Source organism: Chrysoperla carnea, chromosome 1 (genome assembly GCF_905475395.1).
Source record: "Chrysoperla carnea chromosome 1, inChrCarn1.1, whole genome shotgun sequence".
Lineage (NCBI taxonomy): Eukaryota > Metazoa > Arthropoda > Insecta > Neuroptera > Chrysopidae > Chrysoperla > Chrysoperla carnea.
This window is the reverse complement of record NC_058337.1, coordinates 8,433,150-8,458,996: the sequence shown is the minus strand read 5'-3', so window position 1 is coordinate 8,458,996 and position 25,847 is coordinate 8,433,150. Positions and strand designations below refer to the sequence as shown.

General features: G+C 30.5%; 2 protein-coding genes across 2 annotated transcripts in view; both read left to right on the top strand.

Moving 5' to 3' along the window:
• Positions 1-12,930, top strand: part of LOC123290651 (long-chain fatty acid transport protein 4) — a 29,172-nt gene extending 16,242 nt beyond the window's left edge. Inside the window, exons 3-5 of the mRNA XM_044870910.1 lie at positions 8,415-9,436; positions 11,596-11,874; positions 12,343-12,930. Of these exons, the coding sequence (XP_044726845.1) occupies positions 8,415-9,436; positions 11,596-11,874; positions 12,343-12,809 (1,768 nt within the window). The 3' untranslated portion in view covers positions 12,810-12,930. The remainder of the gene's footprint in view (positions 1-8,414; positions 9,437-11,595; positions 11,875-12,342) is intronic.
• Positions 12,931-19,775: 6,845 nt separating this feature from the next.
• On the top strand, positions 19,776-24,893 carry LOC123290661 (UMP-CMP kinase). The gene is made up of 3 exons (XM_044870923.1): positions 19,776-20,128; positions 20,214-20,498; positions 22,778-24,893. The coding sequence occupies exons 1-3, from the start codon at positions 20,015-20,017 to the stop codon at positions 23,009-23,011; spliced, it is 633 nt and encodes a 210-aa protein (XP_044726858.1). The 5' UTR covers positions 19,776-20,014; the 3' UTR covers positions 23,012-24,893.
• Positions 24,894-25,847: the final 954 nt, after the last annotated feature.

The window sequence follows — 25,847 nt, the reverse complement described above, 5'->3', positions numbered from 1 at the left end:
TGTCTCGCTATCTAAACGACCAAAAATTCTGGCACTTTCCCACAGCTTACATTATTCTGAGCCTGTGAAAAAAAATCTGTCGACAAGTGCTTTCATGCTGGAAATAACTTAATACTGCCGTGTCATCACCCTGACCTTTATTTGAGTACTCCATGGACTCTAGAAGCGGAGATATAAGCTATAATCTGAATAAAAATGTCCACTTTTTTTTATTATTACTGTAACTTTATACATTACAGTATGCATCAAATCCGGTAGTTCTCGGAAAAAATCGAAAAATCCGGGAAAATTTCGGAATTTAGTGATTATAACCCTAAAGGAGTAGTTTTTTGATAAAACAGAACTTTTTTAAAGTAGACTAAATTTGCTACAATATGCGCCGAAAATGGACTCTGTAAACACAACACTTTCCGAGATAAAGCTTTTCAAAATTTATCGACGAAAGCTTATACATCAGAGCTAACGTCAAATTCGGTAGTTCTGATTTTTAGCAGACTTGTTTATGATGTTGTCCTAATTAACATAATATTGGAAAGTTGCAATACAAATCTTCCCCATACTTTCCCACACTACCCCATACTTTCAAACGATAAGGTTACTGTATTATATAAATTGTTAAATAAACGAATGAAGACGATGGTTGATCGAAGCAAAACTATTTTTCCCGAATCCCTGAGGAAATTTTGTATAAAATAAAATTTTACCCAGTTTTTCCTACATTTCATACATTTTAAGAGTTTTTTACCCAATTACTTATCCATTTATTAGCGAATTGCTGAAGGAAATGGAGCTATTGCTTAGTGATGATGGAATTTTGAAAAAATTTCTTCAAATGTTCATCGATCCTACTTAATAGATGTCAAAAATGACCATCGTTAAAATTTATACATATTTACATATGTCTATCTATACGTTTATATGTCTGTAAACTCTCTAGCGGTCGCAATAAAAGTAAAATTTGGTATCAATAAGGGTTTTGGTATTTGTACGGTCAAGTTAATGAAAACAAAATCGACCTATATACAACTGGTGGGGGGATGCGCAAATTACAAAATTTTGAATTTTGTCAAAATAAAAAATATTTTTTGATTAGTTTTAAGAAAAAAAGTATAATTGTGAATTTTTCTTGAAGCGCTTAGTTTTTGCTATAAAAATTTTTGAAAAATAAAAAATTCAATATTCGATTTTAACAAAAATGTGTTATTTTTTTTTCAATCTCTGAGGGAATTCACTTAGCTAATGCAGCTCCTGCGCTACGAATTTTTGTATTCTACATTTGCTCACATCTATTTTAAGCACCTCGAGGTTCTGTTTTAATCTTCCGGTGGTCACATAGCAAAGTTATTTTTCCAATAGACATAGATAGCGACTAATTGTCATTTACAAATATCGCCAGTTTTCGTCCGACCACCAAGCACTAAATTTTTCCTAGGTACGCATAATAGTATTTTCGATTAATGACTTGCAAATGGGTCACGGTCTTTCAACGTATAAATTCACGCGCTATTTCCTAGACTAAATCAGGTATGATAAAGTATTAATAAATAAATTATCATAATTAGCCAAATGATATTTAACAGTAAGCATGACAAAAATATTTAGTGAATAAATTTTTTGTGATATAAAATTTTTAATAATAAATTGAAGGACCTTGTAATAATCTAATATTGACTAAAGTTCATGCTGACATGTGTAATTAGTGCAAACTATTACTATATAATATTTATGGCAATGTAGATTTTTGCGTAAACAATAATAGTCCATATTTTTACTATGAAACTAAACTTTTTACATTTATTTAAAATTTTTGTGTACTTTTATATAAATTAATTAGTTCGAGCTTTACTTTGTGGAAGTTCATTTTTTTAAACCGAAACTAAATCACTGTATATTTGGTGGAAAAGTTAATGTAAAAAATGATAACGGGAATCGATAGAAGGATGCTAAACATACTAAGGATGCTAAGCAAAAAAAGTCATTTAAGTATATTTCGAAAATCCAATACTTTTCGAGTTGTTGGCGATTGAAATTCGTAGTATTTAACGTCAAATAACTGAAAAATTTGAAATTTTTTGAAGAAAGTAGATGGTACACTTTTTAAAGTGCTGTAAAAAATCATTAAAATGGGAAAAGTTTCCATTTGAATGAAAATTGACGGAGTAATCATGAAAATATAGTTTTGTACTTTTCTTTTTATGGTAGGGGAGCCCAAGAGGGGATTTGTGTAGTAACTCGAGCGAGTCAGATTAAGATATGGAAGGTTCCTTGATCCTTCCTTAGTACCTCCACCAAATATTAGCCCTAAATATGAGGGGACCCGCGTAGGTCAAACGGTCAAATTATTAAAAACAAAATTGCGATAGTTGAATTAACTCGAGAGCGTTAGATTAATATTATGGTGGGTTAATTACATGATGAAAAATGTAAATTTCAATAATATGAAAAAAAATTGATCGCGCTCGAGTTACTACGGGTAAAAAACTTTGCAGGCCTCCCATTTCTTTGCGTCTCGCTTAAATCGTCAGATTATTGGAATGTACATTTTTTAGCATGCAACTAACCCACCATATCTTAATCTGACGCGCTCGAGTTCTTCAAATATCGCAATTTCGTTTTTACTAATCTGACAAGTTAGACAAAAATTTCAATTCAAATTAAGTGAAAAATTAAATATAAATTCGGCCCTGAGTGGCATAATCTGTATAATTTTTGTAGTACCCATAAAACAAGTATGATTCTAAAATAAAAAATTTTTAAGAAATTTTCCGAGCACCTGACCTACTTTATTAAGATCACATTTAGACAAAGACAAATCGATTGACGCGACGTCATAATCATTAAAATCGGCGTTTGGTTTCTACTGTGCCACATAGGAACACACATTTTCACAATATAGCGTCTGGTGATCATCATATTGAATTTTTATTACTGCCATATCTTCAGTTGCACTCGCTAGGTTAAGACAAATCGATCCACGCGTTTGATCTCTAGTGTGTCATAAGTAACACACATATATAGACTGATAAACACATTCCCATTCCTTTGCGTTGCTCAGTCGGGTAAAAATAATATTTTTGTCCCGTTGACCTTCGATAGAGTACATAAGTCTATATTTTCAAAAAAAATATGACTTTAAATCATAAGTAATAAGTGAATATAAAGTGAGAGTGGTTTTACAACTTATATTCATTGATTCGTTTATTGAACTGTTGGTTGAAGAAGTGCATACAACAGTGACCTTAAAATACTCACTCAAAAATCTTGTAAAACCAATGTACCATACAACAGAGATCGACAACCTATTGGGTAACAAGGACCAAAGAAATTTTGGGTTTTTTAGTACACAAAATGTTACTAATAACTAATCCCCTTGATTCTATTCAAAAAATTTTACTTAAGGATGTATGAGCATGGTAGTGGGGGCACAAATTTAAAAATAGATATTTTCAATTTTGATGATAAATTTATATTATTACTTGACGATATAAGACGAAAAGTAAGAATAAAATTTTTCGATATCTGGCTTAATTTTCAAAATATCGAAAATTGAAAATTTTGTTTAATTATTTAGCTTTCGATATTTCGAAAACGAAGACACATATCGAAAAATTTTATTCTTATTTTTCATCTACATTCATGAAGTTATAACAAAATTCATCATCAAAGTTGAAAATAAGATAAAAATAATTTCAACCCTTAATCTACCCTCCTCTTACATCCCTTATATGGACGGTGACACTTAGTTTTTTTCTTTTCTAATTCATTGCTAATATGTTTACTTTCTATTAAAAAGTTTTTTTTAAATTTGTTTTCATTCATTCCAAATGAAAATTATCAAAAACTTCCAAAATATGTCGTTTTTCGAGATTCCTCCATAAGAGCCAATGTATTTTATATCGATTTTTAATGACTTTTTTCTTAAAAATTTGCACGGGTACCTAAGCTGAAATTTTAACCACATATTCTTTGAGTAAAAGACTACCTACAAACAAATTTTGAGCCTTTAAATCAAACATTGTTGTGATGCTCATACATCCTTAAAGAGGCTCAAACTAATAATTTTTGCCTTAGATGATAAAAAACAGATACTCATCAGTACTCGGCCTTTTTACCCAACTGCGCAACGCAAAAAAATGATAATGTATTTATCAGTCTATGCATGTACGTATTTTATGTATGTTTGTTCCTTTATGACACTTTAGAGATAACGATTTTGATGATTCTTACGTCAATCGATTTGTCTTAAAATCTTGCGAGTGTTATGAAAATATAATATGGCAGAAACCAGAGACCATATTGTTAAAAAGAAAAAATTGAAAATCAGCGTAGGTACTATGTTAGGTATCATTGAATACATGTACAGTGTGTCCACGCATAGAGGTAACTATACTTGCAAACTTTCTTATTTTGCATTTTAAGAAAAAAAGTCATTCTTTATAAAAAATTTTGCTTATTCTGAAAAGTATGTAGGCATATTTTAAACTTCTAAATAATAGGTAGGGTAGCCAAAAATTTGGAATCATTATTTTTCTTCTTGGTAAACTACTCTTCTTGTTTATAAGTTGACAAAATGTTACTAGAAAAAGTAGCTCGCCATTAACAATTATGACTCTATACAAAATTTCAAGAATAACTTTCCAATTTTGACAATAAGTGACGATGAAAATCTGTTAAAACAAAAAATCAAAAATATTTTAAAACAAAAAATCACAGAAGCAGTTAATGAAGATAAATGGACATCCACTGGATAAAGTTTCTAAAAAATTTAGGGTTTTGGTTGAAAAATATGTTATGGTAGGAGGAGAACTTTTAATTTAAGTACACGGATATTCTTGATATTTTGTATAGAGTCATAATTGTTAATTGCGTTTACCTAAAAGAAAAATAGTGATTCCAAATTTTTGGCCACCATAAATTATTTAAAAGTTTTAAATATGCATGCAGTGAGAAAAAAAAGATTAAAATGTAAAATAAGAAAATTTACATGTATAGTTACTTCTGTTCGTGGACACACTGTATTTTTGAACGCAGATACAAGTTTGTGTGAAATCATTTACAGTGCATTTTATATTTACATAAGTACATATACAGAACTCAGTAGCATCGTTATTAGTTTCATTTTCTGAAACATCAAAAAAAAAAAACTACTCATTTAAAATTGTTCTGGTCAGCAATTTTTTTTTTAAATATTTGAATTTTTTATTTTACTTTGTATATAAAACCTTGACACTACAGGAAATTTAAAATTTTTAAATTACCATGTATATTTCATATATATCAAGGTATACTAAGTTTAGTCCCAAGTTTGTAACGCTTAAAAATATTCATACGAACAGAGCTTTGATATGGATGTTCATAAAATCACTTAAGTAGTCCATTTCCGGTTGCCCGTCCATCCGTCTGCTTGTGGACACGATAACTTAAAAACGAAAAGAGGTATCAAGTTATAATTTTTATATCGTCCTTAGGACACAAAAAATGAGGTCAATTTCGTAAATGAGCAACAAAGACCAATTGGGTTGTGTAAAAGATAAAACAAAATTTTAAATGTAAAAAATGTTCCTTTGAAAAGCAATAAACAATCACTGTTTACCCATGAGCGTGCAAATTAGGTTAGAAACGTTATATAGTATGTCTTATACAGGTATTGTAAATATATTTAAAATTTGTACGTTACATGTATTATGTACTAGCTGTGAACTACCCGCTTTGCTGGGCAACATTCCCACTTTCACCCCTCCCCCATATTCCATATCCTTTTCTAGGTTACTATCTATCACCTAACTAAATTTCATCAAAATCCGTTCAGCCGTTTAGGCATGATAGAGCAAAACTCCCAGCAAAAACCATAAAAAAATCACTAACTCAATTCAGTTTTCTGCCTACTTCCTACCCCCTAAGTACGATGACGTGATCATTTTGATCTTATATCCGTTTTTAGGTAACCATCTATTACCTTACTAAATTTCATCAAAATCTGTTCAGCCGTTTAGACGTGAAAGAGCAAAAGTCCCAACAAAAACGACTAAAAATCACTGACTCAATTTAGTTATCTGCCTACTGCCTACCCCCTAAGAACGATGGCGTGATTATTTATAGCCTATGATCATTTCTAGATTATCATCTATCACCATACCAAATTTCATCAAAATCCGTTCAGCCGTTTAGGCGTGAAAGAGTAACAGACAGACAGACAGACAGACAGAGTTACTTTCGCATTTATAATATTAGTAAGGAAGTAAGGATCTGTTTGTTTGTTTTTCATCATATACTATATACACTGAGGAAGTGAGAAAAATGATACTCTAATTACTTTGTGTGTAAGAGTGGCTATCCTTCTTTATTTACACGACGTAAAAAAAAACAAACGACTACGTGCTCAATACTTTTTATACATAGTATTTAAACAATTTACTCAGTCACTTGTTTTGTTTAACGTTGATATTATCATTGTTAAAAAAAATTCATCTTTTCAATGTTCAAATATTCAATGTCTGAAGATAGCAATTTTTTTTTCAATTAATAAACAAATTCGAAAGATTCTTTTAAATTATTTGTTGTAGAAAAAGCTTTTTTCCTATTGTGATCAATTTTTTTTTTGTAATTTTTAACCTCCTCCTCCCCTCTGAAAAATTTGGGATGTCGCATTTCAAAGCATGTAGAATTCAAAAGATTTGTTATTTGAGGATAGAAGCGCTTTTCCAAAAATAATCCGATCGCAACGGAAAATACGTATATCTACTAGCTACCATATTTAAGTATTATAAGGACTTCGATTCCCCTAGGTCCTTTATTTTCCATTCGTTACTCTTGTTCATAATGTATTAAATTACAGGAGTTATTTTTTTATTTAAATAGGTTCAGTATCACTGAATATACTGAATGTAAATACTCAAAATCCTTACCAAAAAAAAAAATGGGCGGAAGTTCCATTTTAAGGAAATCCGCCCTGGTCTATACTTCCGTAACCTTGCACTTTAGACCAAAAATGGTAATAATCTTTATTATAGATAATTATATTTCCTATCTTTTTGTAAAATTTTTTGTTTTTGTATCACTAACCGTTTATGACTTATACGACTATGATGATTTATTTATTGACTATTTGACCGATATCTCTTTTAATATTTGTTTAAAAAATAAAATTTTAATAACTTAACTTTTAAATCTACAAATTTCCTAAAACTTTTACTTGTTTTTCTAAAATTAATATTTATAAAGGTTTAACGCGTTCAGTGTTGCAACCACCTGGTGCAAGTTTAATAAAAAAGAGGTATGCGTAGTGAAATGATGAAAATTCAATAATTATATAAAAAAAGATTAATGATAGTGACACAATTAGCAATAAATAATTTATAATTTTACCTGCAAAAGCAGCGATTACGAAACGTCTTTTCTCAAAATGGTGGGTGGCACTTCCGCCCCTTAAATTTATAAGGACTCTCTGCATTACATTTAGTACGTGATAATAAACCTATTTTTAGAAAAAATAACTCCTGTAATTTGATACAAGAAAAAATTTCCAATAGAGAACTTACATTAATTTTTTTTTTTTTTTTGCCACAAATTCATGAATAAATGAAAGAATAATTCATCTAAAGTATACTTAAGGATGTTCTCTCGCCAGTAATAGAAAAAAATAAATTAGTAGATAATGATCCGAATTTTTAGCATGTTATAGTTAACGAAATATATTATTGTATAAAACAAAAATTTGGGTATCTTACCGTTCAATTAAAAGAGTTTTTATTAATTAAAAATACACTAAATAACATAACCTGTTATGAGGATGGTATGTTATTTAGTGTATTTTTAATTAATAAAAACTCTCTTAATTGATCGGTAAGATACCCAAATTTTTGTTTTATACAATAATATATTTCGTTAACTATAACATACTAAAAATTCGGATCCTTATCTACTAATTTATTTTTTTTATTATTGCCGAGGGAACATCCTTAAGTAACTTTCTTTTTTTTTTTAAATTAATTATTCCATTTTTTTATTAATTATGACTACTAGAATACTAGAATATAATGTCCCACTTTAATCTGAATAATTTTTGTACGAAATATTTTTTTGTAGTAATAATATATTTTACCTGTGTAAAACAATCCCACCATTATTTCGAGTGTTATAGAAAAGGGATAAGAGGGAGCAATCTTTATCAATCTTTACTTTTAAACCCAGCGAAGCGAGTGGGTATCATTTATAAGCGAGTGGGTATCATTTATTACAGTGTGTCGCATTTATAAGATGAAGACACCTCATATTTTCGTTACAAATCGACAAATAGGGCCGATTCTTAATATTTTGCTTAGCGTTAGAGATATCGAAAAAAATTATTAAAACCCATATACCGATTTTCATGACTATATCCATTTTTACTAACAATAATTTTTTGTCTTTTCCAGAGCCATCTCACGTTTTATACGTTTAAAACTATTAACACGAGCCTACGAGAAAAAAGATTTAACCATCGCCGATATATTTCGTCAAAATGCACTTAAATATCCAAACAAAGTATGTTTTATTTATGAAGACACAGAATGGACATTTACTGAAGTGGAAGAGTACAGTAATAAAATAGCAAATATATTTCGAAGTCATGGCTACAAAAAGGGTGATACTGTTGCATTATTTATGGAAAATAAACCAGAATTTGTTTGTATGTGGTTAGGTTTATCAAAACTCGGTGTTATTATACCATTAATTAATACAAATTTACGACAGACATCTTTAATACATTCATTTAATGTTGCTAAATCACAAGCTATTATTTTTGGTGCTGAATTATTTGATGCTGTCAAGGATATTGCACAGAAGTTAGATTCAAATGTTGCACTTTATCAATTGAATACAAAATCGATGGATGTATCAACCACTGAATTAAAAGAACATAATTTAAATGCACTATTAAAAGAAGCATCGTCAGAACCACCAGAATTAACTTATAAAGTTGGCTACAACGATCGTCTTGTTTACATTTATACATCGGGTACTACAGGATTACCTAAAGCGGCTGTTATTAATAATTCACGATTTGTATTTATTTCTGCTGGTATTAAATATGTAGCTGGATTCACCGCAGATGATCGATTATACACTCCGTTACCATTGTATCATACAGCAGGAGGTTGTATGACCATTGGACAAGCATTATTATTTGGTAATACAGTTGTAATACGTAAAAAGTTCTCAGCGTCTGCATACTTTTCTGATTGTCGTAAATATAATTGTACCATTGCACAATATATCGGTGAAATGTGTCGTTATGTATTAGCTGTACCACCGAAGCCAGAAGATCAACAGCATAATGTACGAATTATTTTTGGTAATGGACTACGGCCACAAATATGGAAAGAGTTTGTTGATCGTTTTAATATACCACAAGTTACGGAATTTTATGGAGCCACGGAAGGCAATGCTAATATTGGTAAGATCTCATGGTAGATAGAATTATAGTTTTGAAAAACACAACTCTCTGCACGCAAGGGTAGTAGTGCAGTGTGACCGCTATTAGTTATCAGTCTAGTTTCCCTAGAAGCAGGTTCATAATTTTATACGGGCTGTTTAGTCTAGTTAACAAGTTCAAATTGGTGAAATATAGAATAATAATAATAATAAAACAAAAGAGAGGTACCGCAAGTGGGTCTCTAGCACCTAGACCAAGAGTCCTTTGTGTCCTCCTTGAGAACGACCTGTGACCCGAAGACGAGCCGTCTTCGAGTAGGAGGCGCTATTTAAATCGGATGATGCTAAAGGATTCTGTCGAGGGCAGACACCACACAGAAAACCCACAGCTTCTCCGTCGGAAACTCTCCCAGGATAGTTGGATCCAAGGTTTCGGACCCAAACATTCTGAATCTAACGCCTTGCAGATTTCTTCAGGTGCAAATGACATGTATAGAGATTTCGTTATTCTCCATACAGGCTCTACAAGTGGGATCCAACACCCTTCTCAACTGTACTCTAGTAAGTTTCAGGCGATCACAGTCGAATGGCCTTGCTGTGGTTATACACAGTTTGGCGTGTTGCATGCCCTGCGCAAAGTTCCAGTAATCAAGATGGGCTTGTCGTAGCACTTCTTTGATTCGGTAAATTACAGAGCATCTTGCTATGGGAATGACAGGTTCAGGTGAAAGGACGTTTGAGACGACCCCTCTCGTGCCAACGAGTCTGCTGCTTCATTCCCTTTAACGCCAGAGTGACCCGAAACCCAGATCAACCTGAATGTGTTGTTCAGTGCCAGGTGATTCAGCTGCTCGAAGCATTCATAGACTATCTTTGATCTAAATCCTGTCGCTTCCAGGGCCGGAAGAGTGGCCTGACTATCTGAGAAGATGCTGATAGGGCGAAGATTTCCGATTGAAAAATCGTCGCATATTGACCAAGAGGGGTCGATTCCTTTATTCTAGGTCCCTAAACCCTCGCACCAGATAGATACCCAGCCCTTGACCCATGCGTATAAAGACATGGTCCAAGAAGGGGTGAAAAGTTAGGCGGATCTCGTTCTCATTCTTCACGGGATGGAACGATTACCTAAAATTTGCTATCAAAACGGTAAAGCGGAACAGTGGAGTCCTGTAACATTTCCACAAGTGGGATGGTTCAATTTTTTTGTGGCTAAGTTTGTGTTCTGAACATTTTAAATAATTTAGTACCGTTGGAAATTTATCTTTAAGTTAATTTTTCAATTTTTTTTTTAAATTGTTTTCTTTTTTTTGAGAAAAATGGAAAGATTATATATAGCAAAACTGTTTTTATTTTTTAATGATAATTTTAAAGTTACATACATTTTTAAACTTTCAAAAAAGAAACGAAAACGCTAGACAAAAAGAATGTTAAAACATCGCTGTGACGTAATAATGTTAATTGAATAGTATACACTGTATACAATTATTAATTAACATTATGACGTTAAACGATCTTTTACGAACATTTTTTTTGTCGGGCGTTTTCGTTTCTTTTTTGAAAAGTTTAAAAATTCTGCAACTTTAAAATTATCATGAAAAAATAAAAACAGTTTTGCTATATTTAGTGTGAGATAGATACTCGTTTTTTTTGACACTAATACAACAATCTGATGAATGACGCAAAAAGATCTATTTTCAGCATTAAACTAAAATTATAAATAATGGAGATAGAGTTCCGGTAGTGGAGATTTTTTATTGGAAATTTCTTTCTGTCTAAGAATCTTTTTTTTTTTAAACATTAGTATTTTATGAAATATTGGCGGAAAACGAAATAAAAATTGTTTTTTTCATCTTTAATTGTTTATAACTTTTGAAATTTATTATGTCGTGAAAAACGCTGCTAGTACATTTTTCTAGACATCATTCCGAATCTAACGAGCTCTTACACGTATTTTTAAGACTATTATTTCTATATTTCATCAATTTGAACTTGTTGACTAGACTATACAACATGCGATATAACACAAGTTGTTTGATGTCGACGGCCGTTAATTTTAATATAGGTATGCCTTGAATGAATACAAAAATATTCATTGAGCCAATAAGGGAAGTTTTGCATTCATTGTTTTTATATTAATGAGTCTAATAAGTAACACTTAATGTTTTTTTTAAATTCCAGTAAACATTGACAACAAATTGGGAGCCATTGGTTTCGTATCAAGAATCGCTCCATCATTTTATCCAATATCTATTATTCGAGTGAATGAAGAAGGTGAACCAATCCGTGGGTCAAATGGCCTATGTATGTCCTGTAAACCAAATGAACCCGGGGTATTTATTGGAAAAATTATTGAAAATGATCCATCACGAGCATTTTTGGGTTATGTTGATGAAAAAGCATCTGAAAAGAAAATCGTACGAGATGTATTTAAAAAAGGCGATTCAGCCTTTTTATCTGGTAATTATGAATTTCTATATACTAGTAGTCGCATCAATGAATGTTTTTACTCGGGAGTCCTCAATAACATTTTTGGCATTTATTTTTATTTTTGAGTGCCACCAGAAGGCGCTTCTATACATTTTTTTTTATTTTATCGCTTTCTATTGAGCAAAAATTCTTCAAATAATCCAAAGAACACCTTGAGCGGTACGCAATTCATAAAAAAACTGGAGAATTTTCACCGACTAGTTTTGGAGAAATCTATGAAAACATATCATCCATCTACCATTTAACCATAATACTAATGTTAAGTATGCGAATTTTTGAAGTCATTTATCTACTTAAATAACCGGGCAATCCCCACTAAAATTTTCAGAATTGATAGCCTTTTATCCAAAATTTCCCTGGCGCTCGTACATCCTTAAACAATTAAATCTATTATAGTCGGTCGATATTTTCATGTGTTTTTTTTTTTTTTTATTTTAGGTGATATTTTAGTAGCTGATGAATTTGGTTACTTATTTTTCAAAGATCGAACTGGTGACACATTTAGATGGAAAGGTGAAAATGTATCAACAAGTGAAGTTGAAGCTGTTGTCAGTAATTTAATAAATTACAAAGATGCTGTTGTGTATGGTGTTGAAATACATGGTCAAGAAGGTCGGGCTGGCATGGCAGCTATTTATGATCCAAACAATACATTAAATTTAGAGTTACTTGCCAGTGGTGTGAGTAAAGAATTACCATCGTATGCTCGACCTCAAATCATTAGAATTTTAAATAAATTAGATTTAACTGGCACATATAAACTAAAAAAAGTTGATTTACAAAAAGAAGGTTTCAATCCAAACACGATCAGTGATCAACTATACTATATGAATTCAAATGGCGTTTATTCACCATTAACAAACGATATTTATGAACAAATTAATACAGGCAAATTAAGATTATAACATAACAATTTAATTATTAACATTATTTAAATGATGTGATGTACTTACTGGTGCAGACTACGACTACAGTCCGGGAAAAACTGGATTTTATATCAGGATATCTTCGATGATTTCTTTTGATTAAAAAAATTGTAAAACTGGGATCAAATAGATCTAGTTATATCTTAATAGATGTACACTTGTTTTTCTGTATAGATTTACTTGCCTCACAATTGATGTACAGTAGTTTACCTGTGTACATTAGAGTATACCAACCACAGATTATAGTTTATTCATTGACTTTTTAGTTTTATATGGACTAAGCATCGCCTATCTTTCCGTACAGTAAGAAACGTGCCAACATCGGAGGTAATTGCTTAGGTCAGCTAGGGATATTTATTAAAAAAAAATACAATTATCAAAAGAATATAAGGACATTTATCAAAAACGCATACATTGAATGTCAAATTTTCATATCACAAAATGTTTTACATAAAACATCGTGATTTCATTGAACTTTTTCGCTTTATGACTTAAAAAAATACTTATCACGTATCACTTTAAATTTTTTCTTACGAATCTACAATGGTTGGACCTAAGCCATTACCTCAGATGTTGGCACGCTTAAAATCGTTTAGCACTCAGTCTATATAACTATAACGTCAACGAGTTTATTACTTAAATAGATAGGCAACTCTACTGAACATGAAATGTTGTTCAAAAAGCCCCCTGGAGTAAGGCACTTTAAGTGAACTTTTTTTTTTTTTAAATGGTGGGAATTAGGTATTATTTGAATTATTTCTATTCAGTTTATCATTTTTTAAATTTTTTTGTACTTATTTGTCTTCAAATAAAATAAAGTGAGGTTTTTTAAATAAAATAACAAGTAAAATAAAATAAAATAATAATTTTTTGCAATATTTGAAACAAAATAGCATTCATTTTATTATTAACCTATTTAAAATTATTATTTACTAATTTGGTGTAAGGTGAATGCAATGTCTAACCATTTTACTTCGTTAATAGTCAATAATAATCACAAATTAAAAAGACCTAAAAGTAATCAACACGATTAACAAGACCTAAGCACTAAAATACTCAGTACATACTATAAAAAAATCAGAAAAAATATATATAAACACACCTAAAACGATCTAAACTAAATTACACTAATTAGTTAATGAAAACGGCCTAAACACTTAAATAAAGTCACTACACAAATGGTCCAAAGAAAGTAAATAAACGCAATCAATTGGAAATACACACAAAGAAACTTAATGAATTTTAATTTGATATATAAAATATTTTTTCCCCCAAAAACCATTGAAATAGGTAAATTATTCTCCAAACTAATAGATGGCCCAATCATTTAATCGTACGTAGAGCCATCTGGAGTAAGGCACCTTCTTAGAACTAAAAATAGTAAACATTTCTCAGGGAGTTGCATATCTGTTTTAAATAAAAAATTATAATCTGTGATGCTAATGCCAGTTTGGTCTAATGACTAAATTGAGCAGCAACAATTAAAAAGGTTGATCACATAAATTAAAAGAAAGAAAACAAACAAAATATTAGTTAAGTAGTTGATTATTTCATTTAAGTTTGTGGTTAGTTTATAATTTTATGAATAATAGTGTACTTAGGTGCTTAAAAAGAATTATCGAACATCACAATTTATTATAAACTTGATGAGATAATATTTGATGTTATTTTCCAAACATTGGTACCTATATTTTGTATTTAAATTTTTACAAAATCCTAAATAGAATATTATTTTTAAGAGTTTTTATTAAATTATTGAATTTAGTACTTAATTTGTTGACATATATATTTGTATGTTATTTTATATTCAAATATATAATTTTTTTTATAACTCTTTGTTGTTTTTTCTAACTCTTGCGAATTTTTAAACAGGGTTTGGTGTAGGAGCTGTTTAACATTCATTTCAAATATGCACTCTTAATCCCTTTTTGATATACATATACATCAAATACACTCATTGGGAATAAATTTCGATTTTTGCCCCAATTTCCTAGATCAGTTTTTTGTATTTTTAAAATACGTATTTTCGACTACCAAGTAGTCATCATCAGTAAGAATTAGCTAGTGAATGTTACTCTTTGCTAATTTGGTGGCGGACTGGCGGTTAGTGCGATCGTTATGATGACTCAATTTCCCAGCTAGATAGTTTTAAATATTATATCCGATAATATTTTTAAGATCTTAGCTCCGCGGTATTAAAAATGTGAAAAAAAGACTTACTTACTTGACTTACGACGCTTAATCCCGAGGGGGTCTTAGGGCCTCAACAAAGGATCGCCATCGAATTCGATTTTGCGCCTTTGACTTGATTTCTTCCCAATACTTGTTTTATTCGGCTACTTTATTGTCTATTGTTCTTCGCCGGGAGTGTCGAGAGCGGTTTATTTTTGGTTTCCTTGGGGGTTCCATTCCAGTGCTTCTTTAGCAATGTTATTTTGCTTTCTTATCACGTGTCCAATCCACCCATATTTACGGTGTTTTATGATGATATTCACTGGTGTTTGTTGGCATATGTTCCATAGCTCTTCATTGCAGATTCTTCCAGGCCAGTAGATATAAAGTATGTTTCTAAGACAACGGTTTGTAAAAGTTTTTAGTTTCCTTGCTATTAATTTGAAAACTTTCCAGGTTTGACATCCATCCAACAATACAGATTTAACATTGCTTTCGAAGATTCTCAGTTTTGTATGCCTTCTAAGTTGGTATGATCTCCATATTGGTTGTAACTGTACAAGTGCTGTTTTTACTTTATTAATTCTTTTTACCACATCTTCGTCGGTACCGCACTTTTCCGCAAATATACTACTCAGGTATTGGAATTCTACCACTCTTACTATTTTCCCGCTGTTAACTTCGAGGCCTCCGTTATTGTTGTTGTTAATTCTCATTTCTTTGGAGTTTTTCTCCGTTGATCTTTAACCCCATTTTCCTCCCTTCTTCTTCTAAATCTTTAATTTTGGATTTCATATCGTTGATGTTGTGCAAAAGAAGGCATAAATCATCGCCATAATCTATGTCTTCGAGTCTGTCAGTCATCTTCCACCTCATTCCTCTGCGTTTGTTTTCATTGATTTTCTTCATAACTTTGTCCAGAACCATCAAAGCAGAAAATAGCTGTGACAGCAAATAGCCTTGTTTTACAAACGTTTTGACGGGAAATGGGTCAGTGAGTTTGTTTTGGTGTATCACTTGGTATTCATAATAATCATCATAAGTTTCCTTGATGATGTTTACTAGCTCTTCTGGTATGCCGTACTCTTTCACGATTTTCCAGATTGCACTTTTGTGGATGGAGTCGATCGCCTTTTCGAAGTCTATAAATGCCAAAAAACGGACTGAAAAGTTTTACCCAAAATTGAGTTTCTGTGAAATCTAGACCCTATTCGAAAAAAATTTTCCAATAAATCCAATAAAAATGATTCGTTTTCAAAAAAATGTTTCAAACAAAAAATGTTTGTTTATTTATAAGAACAACTTTTTAATTTAAAGCATTCATCTAATGTTTGTCAGTTATGAATCAGAGTAAGGTTTTAATTGAACATGAACTTAGAACTTGAATGAACTTAGGTCGAATTCGATGCCGGTATAAAATGTGTCCTTTTGAAACTAATATTTTTCGTTTGAAACATTTTCCTCGATTAAATTTACCCTGTATATGGTATGAGTGTTAAGTGCGGCAAATATTTTGTTTGCCTGTATACATTACTTTAAAGGACATAAAATTCTCTACTCAACCATGATTAAAAAAATGAAATCGATCGATTTGTTCTTACAATAGATAACACAGAATATAGAAGGTATGAAATAAATTATTATTAACAAAACATTGCAGATTGTAATGTTTGAAATGTTGAATTAAATTACAGTTATAGGAAATGATTTTATAACATTACGTTAATTATCAATTTATTTTGCTCCTTCTTCATACTCCTATTTTTATGTTTTTATTAGCAAAAAGTTTGCTCATTTTCAGTCATCTCGAAATTTATCACTTGACGCGAAAATTTATTTTTATTTACGACAAGAGAAAAAAATTATTTTGAGATCTCTAATTCATTTCAGCGCACGAATCACATTTATATTTTCGCTCCATTTTTACCTCAGATACTCCAAACAAAATGGCGTCAAACAGGTACATTCCGCTCAATATTGAAAGATGATTAAAAGGATAGAAGTCTCCAATCTATTAATATTCAGTGTTAAAAAGTAAAATGAACCCAACAACTTTTTTATCCCTTTAAATATTTTGGTTAGATATTTATTGTTTTATTTAAATAAGGTTCTGTCCTTCTAGTAAAAAGTTGGTAGTTATTTAATATAGAAACTCTACCACTTTCAGTTTTTTTGCGATTTTTCAAAAAGTTTTGAATTCCCCTTCTTAAACCTAATGACTAAAATGATCATGGAATAAAAAATAGCTGATTCGTTTAAGATTCAAATTGGCTATTAATGAAACCCGAAGAACTGGGTTATGTCTGATGTCATAACATGATGTCCCCAATGAAACTCAGCAACTTTTATTAAAGTTATTTTTTGTTTAGTTAACTACAAAACGAGGTGACCCACCCTGTATACCTGTATATATACATGACTGGGTTCCGAGTACTATTACAATATCTTTGGTTCCGAGCATGTGTATTACAAACATAATAATCAATAGGGTGCCTTCATACTTTTTATAAATTACATTATTTTTCATTAGGATGCGTCCATACTCATTATAGTACGTACATAATCTAATCAAAGTACAGCTCTGTATATGTGGGTAAGATCATTCGCCATTTTGCGATAATGTTAAATAGACCTTTTCATTTTAAAAAGTGGTTACCTTTTGTTTCGGAGAGTTTGTTAAAAAACTAAGGTGATAAAATGAATAACAAATATTATTACTGTCTGTTCGAAACAATAATGAATCGTAAATGAAATGAAAAGGTCTATAGACAAAATGTTCTAAAGTATATTTATAAATGTGAGTATATATATTATCAAAGAAACTAAATGAGATCTCTTGTATATTTCGAAATAAATTTAGATTTTTGCCCAAATTGCCGGTTTTGTCCTAATTTGCACCCACGCGGGTAAAAAGTGACATTTACGAATAATGTTTCAAACAAAAATTGTATTTTTTTTTTTAAATTTAATCTTTTGTTCTATTTCTAACGATTTACAAGATGGTAGCTACGAACCCAAGACCCGACTGATCTATGTTGCTCATAAACGTACTTAGCCTCACTTTTTATGTCCGGAGAACGCTATATAAATTTTAGTTTGATATCTCTATTTCGTTATTCAGTTATCGTGATCACATATAGTTGGACAACCGGAAATGGACTAATTAGGTGATTTTATGAACACCTATACCAAAATTTTGTACGTAGCATCAATATTTTCAAGCGTATTGAAACTCGGGACTAAACTTACTATATCTCAATATATATTACATATATACAGGGTATACAAACTTATTTTTACTCAAAAATATTAATTTAGAACATTTTATCCAGTTGATGCTAGCATACAAATGGCGAACGATCTTACCCACATATATAGAGCTCTACCTTTCAACAGGTCGGTGCCATGCTCAAAAAGGTTATATATAAAGGCTTAAAAACATAGGAAACGCAATAAGTGAATTATTGACCGTTAAAAAAGAGACCTTAAAAAGGGACCGTCTTCCTTCTTTGTCTCGCAGCCTATCAAAGCGCGAATATTAATATTTTGAATTATTTTATAAGCACGTGCATGTCTGTAACCATGGAGGTTATAAAGAAGGAGAACGATCGCTATAGAAAATATTTTCCCCAAAATATGGACAAAATAAGTGAGGCGCTGGGATCGCTAAGTTGTCTCATTAAAAGCGGGCTGTTGTGCGCTTATTTCAAATGATCTATCAACGTTTAATATACGTGTATATAATATCATTCAAAGGAGAAAAAAAACAAATAATGAAATTATTATTAATTATTATTATTATTTACTAATGAATAAATTATAAATTATTTATTCTACTTTATAAATTTATCTATACTACTTTATAAATTTGAATGGTACTAACTTCATCTACTTGTACTCATAAACAGCTAACTTCGCAGATACTACTTACCGACGACAGCGCGGCTGGTGGTTGAAAAATTAACTATAAATTCTACAAATTTTCAGGGACAGACGCGCTAATGGTTTAGCGCGTAGCGATCGTTCTCCTTCTCTATAACCTCCATGTCTATAACCATAAAGGTAATATAAGACAGACGTAGACAGCTATACCCTTATTTTTTTAGATCTCTCTCTATAACACCGTTTGATGGACACATTACCGTTCTATGTTATTACTTCTATGGCCATACTACAATAAATGGTTCAAAATTTTGTGTTACTGCCTCCAAATACTTAAACTATAGAGGATAGAGGGAAAGAGCACAATCTCTGTTTTAAACAGTAATCCTAAAATTGCATTAAATGAAGATGGCATTGTTGTTCCCTGATATTTTCTGGACACTTTTTGTTTCAGTCATATAAGATTTTGCTCATTCACTCTACCCTCCATACTCCAAAAGGTTTTTTTTTTCTAGCTTACTAGGAAAAATTAGTTAGGAACTCAGGATCAATGATTTTTGTACCTTGAATACTAATTTATGAATAAAAATTGTATATTTTAAACATTATTGTATTATATTATTATTATTTAATTATTTATATTATCATATATATTTGTTGTTATTAAAAAATGTATTATTACTGTAAAATTATTACTATTTATAAAGTTTAAATTATAATTTTACAAGGTCTATCGTCATCACTTAAATTGACTATGAGTTATGATTATGACTTACATGTACATATAGCTACATATTGTACATGTTTGATTACTTTACTAGATTAGATATCTACCTACTTCAGTTCAGTTTTCACTTTTTCAGTATAACCGTTGGCATTTCGTTGGCTCTTTTATCGTTCTTTGATTCCTTACATTCTCTGCGTGATAACTTCCCCTTAAATTTCAAGTACCTATTTATGTAGTTTTAAAGAATTCTATTTATTATCTATAACAAGATTACTTATAGTTACTTCAATTTATTATAATCAAATTATATTCATATTTTGAATTTAAAGAAAAAAAAAAAAAAAAAAGGTATAACAATTAATAATTATCGAGCGATGAAATATTGAAAAATTTTAGTTACTTAATGCTTAGTACTATTCGAACCAATAAATTATTAACCACCATGTTACCAAAAATTGTATTCGTTCTTGGAGCTCCAGGTTCCGGAAAGGGTACTCAATGTCAAAACATTGTTAAGGTATTGTATTGTATTAAATTAACTTGAGCTTGAGATTGTGTCTCATCGTTTGTGATTTATACATGTGTTTAAATTATACCTACAGGAATTTGGATTTGATCATTTATCTGCAGGAGATTTATTACGAGCTGAAAGGCAAACACCGGGATCTCCAGATGGTGAACTTATTGAACAACATATCAAAGAGGGAAAAATTGTTCCCGTTGAAATAACATGTAGATTAATTGAAAAAGCAATGAATGTTTCAAAAAATGATAAGTTTCTAATTGATGGATTTCCAAGGAATGAGGATAATTTAATTGGATGGAACAAGCAAATGTCTGAAAAAGTTCAACTGTTATTTGTACTTTTCTTTGAATGCGATGAAAAGGTATTCTTTAAGCTATATTTATTTATTTATTTTCATTTACTTATGGTCTTTAGTTTAAAACTACGTTGACGTGTTGAATGACAACTCATCAAAATAGATACGTTGAATGGTTACAAAATAATGGCATGTTATCATCTAAGTGTGGACACTCTGGATAAAAAAAGCACCATAATTTTACTAGTCCAGGTTAAGGTGTTTCGATACCCAAACGAAAGTATTACTAAAAAAACTGAAATTTTGCCCTTTAACATGGTGATGGTGGTATATGAAGAAGTCGTAATAAATGTTGGTTTTTTAGTATTCAATAAGTATTTTAAAGTACTAATTTTTGCCGAAAATTCGTTATCAATGAAAGAAAAGATTATTTTGAAGTTCTGGTCAACATTTTGGTGTGAAAACTATATGACTTTTTATTTTGAACAAATCCAAACACTTTTTTTGAAAAAATAAAATAAAATGATAGATTTTTTGTATATACAGGGTTTCTTTTTAAGTTGACACATGCTTGAAACTCGAAAAATAAATTTTAAAAATGCTTCAAGCGAAAATTGTTGGGTACGTCTTACGCAGACATTCATCTTAATCTAAGTTTTCAAGCTCAATGAAAAGCTCACTCTACTCCATAACTGGTAATCGATAGATGAACACTTTAAATTAGGATGTTCTTATTGATTAAAAAAGTATCATTTTTCCGCAAACCGTACGGTTTAGGCAAAAACGGAGACTGGAAAGTTTTACACAAAATTGTTTTTTCGTATCAAAATTGTTATTTTGTACAATTGTTTCTAAAAAATCTAGGCACTCTTCGAAAAATATTTTCCAATAAATCCAATAAAAGTGGTTTGTTTTTCTATAAAGACCATTTTTGTTCAAATTGAATGAACAAACGCACAAAAAAACTAGATTTTTGTTACCAATTAGTGTCTAAACTATTCGGTTTACAAAAAAATGTTTGCGTATTTATGAAAAATATCTTTCTAATTTAAAGCGTTCATCTAAAGTTTGTCAGTTATGAATCAGAGTGAGGTTTTAATTGAATCTGAAAATTTAGATCGAATTCCATGTCAGTATAAGATGTGTGCCTTTGAAACTAACATTTATCGAGTTTCAAGCATATGTCAACTTAAAAAAGAAAACGGTGAGGTAATGTAAAAAAATGTCAAGAGTCAAAAAGTCTTTAGAATTGTCCAAATATCACGTCATATGATTTTCAAACTAAATTTTTGACCAGAATCCCAAAACAATCTCTATAATCATCCATTACAAATTTTCGGTAAAACCCTGTATATATCGAAAACGGTGAGATTATCGATCTATAAAAACTGTCACGAGTCAAAAAGTGTATAGAATTGTCCAAAACAAAAAGTCATATAGTTTTTGCATCAAATTTTTGACCAGAACTACAAGATAATCTTTATTTTCGTCAGTAACGAATTTTCGGAAAAAAATTTGTCCTTTATTGTTTATATACCGAAAAAGGTGAGGTTTGATGAAAATTGTCACGAGCAAAAAAATAGTTACATTTGTCCAAAATATAATATCTAATGGCTTTCAAATTAAATTTTTGACCAAAACTTCAAAATAATCTTTATTTTCGTCAATAACGAGTTTTCGGCGAAAAACCGTCTTTTTTTCAAATGCTTATTATATCTCGAAAACGGTGAAGTTATGTAAAAAATGTCAGGAATTAAAAAGTGTTGGTAATTATCCATAATATAAATACAATATTTTTTTAAATGTAAAATAAAGAGCCCACCTTTATGGGCCTAAATTTAAAAAGCATAATTTGGCGTGAATATAATTTTGTTGAGTGCACTCAGTAATCCAATTAATCTATGAAACGGATGGCAAAATTGCTATTAGAAAACAAAAAATACGTTGTTATAGAAGGAAACAAGCCAAAAAACATATCGTTTTTTGTTTACGGCTAGTCAATTGCTAAGTTAACCGAAAAAATTCGTAAAAGTAAAAAAAACGGTTTTCTTGCGATAAAAAAAAAAAAGTTGACGTTCAATGCAAAAAAAATTAAATTGGTTAGTGCTAGCTAGACCACAAAAAAATCTATCCATTGACGTATGGTAAGATCGATTTGGATGCGTAGCAATTTTGTCAAATTTATAATTGGGCCTCCGTAGATTAATTGGATTACATGTAAACATTTTTTACTGGCTCCTAAAAGAATCTATTGACAAGGAGTCTATTTCTTGGTTAGACTGTTTTTTCGATTTTATTTGCTTGATTACATGTAATCATGTAATAAAATATGTAATTCATTTCAGACGTGTACAGAACGATGTTTGTCACGAGGTGCTGCAGGCAGTGGGCGTTCTGACGATAACATTGAAAGTTTAAAAAAACGTTTTCAAACCTATCAGAATGATACATTACCAATTATAAATCTATATGATGAACAAGGTCTAGTCAAACGAATTGATGCGAACGGATCTCCAAGTGCTGTGTTCGATTTGGTCAAAGTGGTATTTAATGATGTACTTAGTAAAGGTGATAATTAAATAATTTAATTGTAGATAATGATAATTTTTTAGAAAAATTATTTTAATCTATTATAGAAAATCGATGAATAAATAAACAATATTGAAGCAACAGTATTAGTAGAAGATCAATCTATTTCAAATCTAAATTAAATAAAACACATAAAAATGATGTTATATGGTTTTTATTCGTAAGATAATTTTTTTACCATTCATATGGGTAGTTAGAATGAAGCATAGGGTGTGACATGATCGTTTTTAACCTAATAAGGGCTTAGGAGTTCAATTGAAAATAATTTATTTATATCGTCAGTTTACAAAGTTAAAATACAATACGTTTTAGAATCTATAGTGCCTAGCCTAAACTTTACCTACAATACATCGTCTTATTAAATAAGTACATCGAAATATTCAACATTTTACATAGGTTCTTAATAAGGGCCTAGGACAGGAGTGGCGACCACTTATACATCAAGGTGCCATTTTTATTTACTACAAAAAATACATTTTGCGCAATCTCGGTTATACACTTAATTCAAATCGTTATATCCTGTATCCTGTACGTGCTCTTACTGTAGAGAAATTCGTTCCGTTATAGACTTCCAGTACAATGCCACAGTACTGTAGAGGAATTAATGACGTCATAAAACTCATATATCGCCGCCATTTTTGTACTGCAAGTACTGGCGTTTTAGAGTTAAGGCATTGTCAGTGCTTTGAACACGTGATCAAAATCAAACAGCGCCAGTTTTATAATAGTTGCATAAAGCAATACATAAAATAGCCATTCTTAAAGAGTCCTTCATAACAGCTCTGATTTTGATTATTTTTTTAAAAATGTTTTCGAAACCTCTAACCTCTGTTGTTACAGATTAGATGGCAAATAACTTAAATTAGGATTGCAATAGATGTTACTTTTACCAGAATGCTTTGAATGCATGCTGATTGAATGAATAAAGTCATTTGTCAAATGCTTTTTAAGCAAGTCTTTAATGAAAATATGCTTAAAATAGCACGAGCTGTTCTTCAAACCATTAAATGTGTCTGATAACAAATATCGGTGGCATGCCCAAAATATTGTGTGGCGTGCCATTGGTTCGCCATTCCTGACCTAAGTCAATTTAGGATAATGAGACTGTAAAAAAAGAAAAACTGCTAAATAATTTTGTGCGACTTTGTAATTGTTTGTTGTTGTAAACCCAATGTTTAATCCGTGGAGACCTTCATTTCGCACATCCTGAAGTATTCGCCGAGCACCAAATACTTGCCTACAGCTTCCACAAGAAATGGCTAGGAAAACAATGTTTCTAGTCGCAATTGGATAACTTGGATATAACGGGGCACAGTGGTAGAAAATTGAAATAATCGAACGGAATTTTTATATCCAGTGTATTGCTAAAGGATTTATGCCCATTTGATGGACTATTCGAGATTTTTCAATTCATATCTTATATAATTAAATTTTTTTTTTTAAAGTTTAAAGAGGTTGGGGTTCAATACTACCTATGATTTTTTTTAAATCAATAATCTTAGCTAGTTACTTGATCTGGGTGATGGTTTACTTATAAAGAGATTTTCATTCTTAATTGATGACGTTTATTAAGTTTGTTGGTGTGGCACGAACTTATAATTTTACTTTCATCGCAGAGGTGAAAGTTTTCACTTTTATTAAATTGATTAGCGACCTTTCTTTATTCTAATATTTGTGGATTTGAAATTGATTGAGGCTAAATAAACGTTTAAGGAAAATGCTTGAAATGCTTACTTAATAAATGATTGAAATAAAATAAAATAATGTCTACAATAAATTAAATTTATAAAATAGTAGGTACTTTAGTAGGGGAGCCCACGATACTAAATCAGTAGGATTTTAAAAAAAAAAGGTTCTATTAGGTTGTTGAATCCAAATCCTCTGTTGAGCTCCCCTACTACTAGATAAAAGATAAGTAAACTATAAATGAGGTTTATCTGATGGTTACAATTACAAATAGATTTTAGTGAAATGCTTTAAGGAACTTTATGGAATCAAATTTATTCCAATGCCTTTTACAAAGGTTTGCTTTGTTATTTTACAATTCAATCAGTTTACATTTTTTATTTAATTGTAAAATTAAATGATTTGCATTTGTAATTATTTGTATTGGAAACTTTTTACTTACTGTTCTGTTTGTAATTTATTTTACCTACCAAAATAAATAGTTAAAAAAAAACATGCATTTTTTTATTTCCGATTGCGCTAAATAAAAACTGAAAAGAGAAAAACAAATTCAGTCGAGACCCATTTAAATCTAGACCGGCTCAAATCTTTCCAATACTAGGTCCCGACTGTTAAAGTCGCTGTGTAAACTACTTGACTTGTTTTTTCTTTTCAGTTTTTATTTAACGCAGTCGAGTCTTTTGATTTTTGAAATAATTTTTTTTATTTTAAATTTTTTAGTTAAGATTTTCAAATATACCTACCCCACTCACCATAATTCATTGATTTTCATTTTCAGCCTATATACGTATATTTGGTCTTTGTGGCGCTCTAGAGACTAAACGTGTAAACTAAGCCGATCTTAATAACTTACGCCAATCGATTTGTTTATTTAATAGCTATTCAAAGATATCCGACTTAAGATAGTTCGTCGACTATTCAAAGATATCCGACTATGTAAATTTCACTAAAATTTGAAACACTCTCTAATAAAATAATTATGCGTCCTACAGGCATAATATTTAAACAAAAGTTTGGTAAAAAATTAGTCATCTGAATGAAAAACATTCTACCAAATTCTTAAAAAAAAAGCAGCGGAAATAACGAGGAAAAAACTTCAACTCCTATTTTCTAAGCGAAATTATGCGATAACTTTTTAAG

Coding starts and splice junctions, on each gene's coding strand:
- LOC123290661 (XM_044870923.1), top strand. CDS start 20,015: ATGCTTAGTACTATTCGAACCAATAAATTATTAACCACCATGTTACCA. Junction 20,129..20,213: donor AATGTCAAAACATTGTTAAG/GTATTGTATTGT, acceptor TTATACCTACAG/GAATTTGGATTTGATCATTT. Junction 20,499..22,777: donor TCTTTGAATGCGATGAAAAG/GTATTCTTTAAG, acceptor AATTCATTTCAG/ACGTGTACAGAACGATGTTT.